The 6,000-nt window shown below is 40.6% G+C and overlaps 1 protein-coding gene across 1 annotated transcript in view; it reads right to left on the minus strand.

Moving 5' to 3' along the window:
• LOC5566545 (synaptogyrin) overlaps positions 1 to 4,289 on the minus strand; it is a 28,722-nt gene extending 24,433 nt beyond the window's left edge. The window contains exon 1 of the mRNA XM_021853209.1: positions 3,770 to 4,289. Coding sequence (XP_021708901.1) covers positions 3,770 to 3,877 — 108 coding nt within the window. The 5' untranslated portion in view covers positions 3,878 to 4,289. The remainder of the gene's footprint in view (positions 1 to 3,769) is intronic.
• Between the last annotated feature and the right edge of the window lie 1,711 nt (positions 4,290 to 6,000).

Below are 6,000 nucleotides of genomic sequence, written 5' to 3' on the forward strand. Positions count from 1 at the left end.
CCGCTAGGTGGCGCTAGTGAGCATTTCATACTAGTTCTACCTTGTGATCCATAAGAGATTGAAAGTTCGGGTCTTCGGCAAAGTTGCTCAGGGGTTCAAGGACATACGGAAAGGAAACAGTTTAGTTCGTGATTTTGCCGCTAGGTGGCACTAGTGAGCATGCAAAATTGAGCATTTCAAACTAGTTCTAGCTTGTGATCCATAAGAGATAGAAAGTTCGGGTCTTCGGCAAAGTTGCTCAGGGGTTTAAGGACATCCGGAAAGCGAACAGTTTAGTTCGCGATTTTGCCGCTAGGTGGCGCTAGTGAGCATGCAAAATTGAGCATTTCAAACTGGTTCTAGCTTGTGATCCATAAGAGATAAAAAGTTCGGGTCTTCGGCAAAGTTGCTCAGGGGTTCAAGGACATCTGGAAAGCGAACAGTTTAGTTCACGATTTTGCCGCTAGGTGGCGCTAGTGAGCATTTCATACTAGTTCTACCTTGTGATCCATAAGAGATAGAAAGTTCGGGTCTTCGGCAAAGTTGCTCAGGGGTTTAAGGACATCCGGAAAGCGAACAGTTTAGTTCGCGATTTTGCCGCTAGGTGGCGCTAGTGAGCATGCAAAATTGAGCATTTCAAACTGGTTCTAGCTTGTGATCCACAAGAGATAGAAAGTTCGGGTCTTCGGCAAAGTTGCTCAGGGGTTCAAGGACATCTGGAAAGCGAACAGTTTAGTTCACGATTTTGCCGCTAGGTGGCGCTAGCGAGCATTTCAAACTAGTTCTAGCTTGTGATCAATAAGAGATTGAAAGTTCGGGTCTTCGGCAAAGTTGCTCAGGGGTTCAAGGACATACGGAAAAGGAACAGTTTAGTTCGCGATTTTGCCGCTTGGTCGCGCTAGTGAGCATGCATTCAAAAATGAAGTGTCACATGACATGAATCATTTGGATATAGAGCGAATCATATCTGAATAAATTGAACAAGAATGTTATCGGTCCTGAATTACTGGTGTATGAAGTGATATTACCTTAAACACTTGACTATGAAGTGAAGTTTGAAATGCTCAATTTTGCATGCTCACTAGCGCCACCTAGCGGCAAAATCGCGAACTAAACTGTTCCCTTTCAGCTGAGTGTTGCAATACTTATTTCAGTGAGTCCGTATTTATGACGGGTAGTGTATGTATATAAATCCGGAGCTATTCAACGGGAAAGTTGGAAAAACGAGAGTGAACGAAACTGTCATTTTGTATGAGACGATCCATAACTTTTTCAACAGCCTACTTGATTGGCAAGACGAAGTTTGCCGGGACCACTTAGTCTTGTTATTAGATAAAAACAAAACAAGAAACCATTAAACCAGGTCCGTCCCACTCGGGCTCAGATTGGGTACCACTTCTAGTACTGCATTTCGTCCCTCGGTAGTGCAAAAGGTACCCAAGTTTGACAGATCGCAGTACACTTTGAACGGCATTCTAGATTACCTTATGAGCCATAAAATTTTGGGCAACTGCAAGGGACATGGGGGTCTTTAATTTGTCTTTGATTAAACATTTTAGGACCCAATTTGCAATAAAAAGTCATAATCATAACGAGGATACATATTTAATGGCCGCGAGACGTTCTCATAATTTCGAAGGGGGGCGCAACTCCGAACAGGTTCGGAGCCACTGCTATAGAACTTTTTTGGTTCGATAATCGTAGATAGGTAGGTGCAAATTTTTATTAAGTTTCATTTTTAATTGGTAAATTCAACATGACGAATACTCTGCATCAAAGATAAAACTAGTGTCCTTGTTCATCCAAGTATCCTTTAGAACTCTACGTATAGTAATTCCCCGATTTTCCAGAAATTGTGAAGAGAGAAATTGTATGCAGAATGAAGGGACCTAAGATACCATCGACATAGGGAGAGATATCGAGATTGTTTCGAAAGGCTGGGTGACAAAACACCGAAAGACAAAAGATCGAATTCCAAAACTTCGAAAGGACAAAGTGTCTAAGCTAAGTAGCTAAGTATGCTGTTTCGTTTAAGAAAAGTAAAGAAATTCCTTCAATGAATTAGTCAAGAAATTACATTTCTTCTCAACTGCGTACTACGATCAGAAAAATATGATTTTCTGGACCATTTCTGGAAAGAAATTTTCCACGCATCGAGATAGGCGATTACTTTTCTTGTCAGTAGCAAATCAGCCTTAACGGACAAAACGTCGAAAGGAGAGAATTAAAAGGAAACGGAGAACTTCTTGGAAGAATGATTATCTTCCGGAAAAATGCGACATTTCATCCCTTTCGACGTTTTGGGATTCGACATTTTATCCCTCGACATTTTATTCCCTAACCGGTTCGAAAATTGAAATATGAAGAAAATAAGGTCTGTCGTCGGAATAATATGAATTTTGCACATCATGAACGTGATAACGAGACTCCGTTCCGTAACAACTGTCACGATACGAATGGTTGGTCTTAAAATTATCATATGTCAAATGTCGAATCCTAAAACGTCGAAAGGACAAAACGTGAAGATTGGCCATTTTTCAATATTGCTTTACACATGTATGTTTTCACGTCGTGTTCGATGAAATATACTGTGAATTCTTTCGGAATAGAATCATTCTTCCAAAAAATGTTCATTTCCTTCCAATTATCTTCTTTCCATATTTTGTCCGTTCGACGTTTTGTACTTTCGATGTTTTGGCATTCAACGTTTTGGATTTCGACGTTTTATTACCCAACAGTATAGAAGGATGCTAAAATTGGGGGTACACAAAAAAAGGTCAAAAATGATGTTAAAATTGGGGGTACATAAATTCGAGAGCTGACAAAATCGGATCATTACTGTACTTTGTAATTGTAAGAAATGTACAAAACATGCAACAAAACTCAATTTTTAACTTCTTCTTCCGTTTGCATTGTAGATGGAATCTATTAGCACTTCTGCTACTTAGAATTGCCGAATAAAATAACTAGAATCGCGTTGTGTATCGTTGTGAATTCCTTTTCCATAGCTTCTGGGTAGAAGTTGCTTAAGCAAGCACGACGAGTTCTTAATCAATTTCACCAGAACTCAACAAAATACCCCTTCAATGGAAATGTAACGAACTGTCAAGCAGTTATAAATAAAAATTTGTAATGACATTGTGACGTTTATGATATTATCCAAAATTTTCGTCTATGTTGGAATTAAAAGCTTCACTCATTAGAAAACAAGCAGATGTAAATTCTCAACTTAGATCATCTATAAAGACAGTTACTGTTTAAATATCAATAGCAATGTAATCATATGAAGAATAACCTCGTACTGTGTTTCAACTCTAGATCTCAATCTAAGATCAATCTCGATTTTCACACCATGACAATGCAAGTGCGAAAACTCGTACATCGGTACCAATAGTAAAAAGTGACAAAAGAAAAACGCAAGAGAAAGAAACACGCTCTCCCACATCTTCGGTTCGGTGCCATCCATATAAACGACCGAAGAATGAAAACAACAACTGAGAGCTCAAAACTGAGAACGAGAACGCCTTTTGAACCATCGTCGGGAGCATGTCTCGAACTCCCACACCCAAAACATTCCGACGCAAAATACGCCACCACCGAGAGAAAGAGAACCTCGGGATCTCCCACAAAAGTTGAACTATCAGAAAATCGATTTTTCCCTCTCGAACGCGAGTGGCGAAGGCGGTGGGGGAGGAAAAATCGAACCCGTAACAGGAAGGCTGGTTATAAAACCCATGACGACATGCTGAAAACTTGAAAGGCGAGATTTTTTTCTGAATCGGATATTCACCCAGCAGACCGCCCTCAGGATCACCGTGGGTCGCATCACAAACCCAATGGGGTCGAATGCTCCGCCAGCTTTGCCGCCTCCGTAGGCGCCGCCGCTGAAATCCATCATTTTCGTTATGTGCTCCGTTTTGAGGCCGTTTGCTGAACTCGGGTCCAAGCGAAGAAGAAAAGCCTTCAAAAGTCCACTTCCGGTGCTGGAGGTCGTCTCCTTACGACTCGAAGTCTCGAGTTTGCCTAAAGCTAGCTGTAACGGTATTCCTTGTTCACAGAGATCACTAAAATTTGCGCTTCAGTTTCACACTTCTACTTCTCACAAAACTTGCTTTCTGATTTGCACACTTCAGATACAGAGAGGACGTTACGCGAACGCACTTTCGATTACCCGACGACACTCGATTGACTGACTTCTTGGCTGACTTGCAAGAGATGATGATGGCCTTCGGAATGTTTTTCCACGCACGGGGTTGCAAACGAAGAACTGACTGACTGACTGTGACAAGCAGATCTAATGGAGACAGAGACGAGGGCGAAGACGACGGAGTTATCCCGTGAGTGCCCATGGGAAAGCCTAAAGTTCTCCTACTCTCCTGATTCTATCACATTTCCCCGAAATCCATTAACACGAATAGACCATTCGCCCGAAAAGATCAAGAGCATAACTTGGAACTTTTTGAAGAAGCTATAACAGATACAAAAAGTTCACATGCAAGCGAAAGAATGAATGCATGCTTGTAACGATTACAAAATTGGTTCCGTGTCAAATTCCATTTGACCGAATGCCGTTTGGCCGAAATTTAAAACAATAGAGAACTACAGATAGCATGCATTTGTAATGAATTTCAAAGAACAGTTTATTCTTAAAGGATAAATCATCATTAGTATACAACTATGTGTAAGTGTTAGTTCAAGAAACAGTCAATGCTGAAAGAAGAACATCTTAAATGTAAGCAATTATTCACTTCTTTGCTAGCATTAATAGCTGCCAGCATAGGTTTCCGCATCGCCTTTGTAGTCAACTGTTGACTGTTATGTTAACATATTTTTACACAGCACATTCACACTCTTCACAAAACATTCACTAACAAAAATATATTCTCTTGAATCGTGGATTTGTCAATTTTCCATAACTACAGTTAAACTCACTGTTTAATGTTTAAAACCACGGGGAAGTGCTTAAATATTTTCGCTTCCAATTTTACTCCTACGAAATGTAAACAATCACGACGGCAACCATTTGCTATCGTGTTGTTTTGTAGTATTCGTGGCATCTTTAGTAGCGACAGTTTGGTTTTACGATTTGAGAGGAGAGATGAGCAAATGTGCTCATCTCTTCAACCGAGAGCCAAATAAAGATTAGCACTCAGTGTTAAGTTGAAAGCCCTATGGTAAAGACGTATATGCTAACTATTGATTCCGAAACGCCAAGTGTACTATTTCGCAGTCGTATCAGTTCTCGGTCGTAACAATTCTGGCGACGAAGGTTAAAAATTGATAAGAACATAGTTGGGTGTTCAATTCGCGAGCTAAAGCGAGTATTTTCCGCGATTTCGGTGGTGTCAGTAGTAGCGTGGTTGTAAGATGTCGTTTGCTGAAGAAAGTGGCAGTAAAGTGATGGTTGGTGCAATGGAGAAGAGAACAAAAGGAAGATTTCCTGTGTATGTGCCGGGGTTAAATGTAAGCTCGTACTTGCAAACTGTGGATATATTTTTTGCGTTGAATAAAACTCCTAATGACGAGAAAGCGCTAGAGTTCATCACAAGTGTGGGCCAAGAAACGGCCAATCGTATTATTGGAAGCTTCAAACCGGATAAAATTGTGAATAAAACATATGCGCAAATAGTAGAAAAGTTCAAAATTTTGCATGAAGAGAATAAAAACGTGTTTGCCGAACGACACCGTTTAATAACACGTAAGCAAGAAGAAGGCGAATCACTAGATGATTTTGCTATAGATTTGCAGAACATTGTGGAACATTGTAGTGTTAGTGCTGAAACAGAGGCTACACTAGTACAGTCGGTGTTCGTTGCGGGTATAAGAAATGATAAAACGCGAGAGTCGATGTTACGAGATGCAGATCACAGCTTAAATCTAGCCAAACTTCTGGAAAAGGCTAAGACGATCGAGATAGCGGCTCAGGAGTCGCGAAAAATGTCTAAGCAATGTGTTGAACATGTGAACTATGTGGGACCGATGAGCTCAGCGCGCATCAAGAATGTAGTGAAACCGGGAAAA

The sequence above is a fragment of the Aedes aegypti genome, chromosome 3 (genome assembly GCF_002204515.2).
Source record: "Aedes aegypti strain LVP_AGWG chromosome 3, AaegL5.0 Primary Assembly, whole genome shotgun sequence".
Taxonomy (NCBI): domain Eukaryota; kingdom Metazoa; phylum Arthropoda; class Insecta; order Diptera; family Culicidae; genus Aedes; species Aedes aegypti.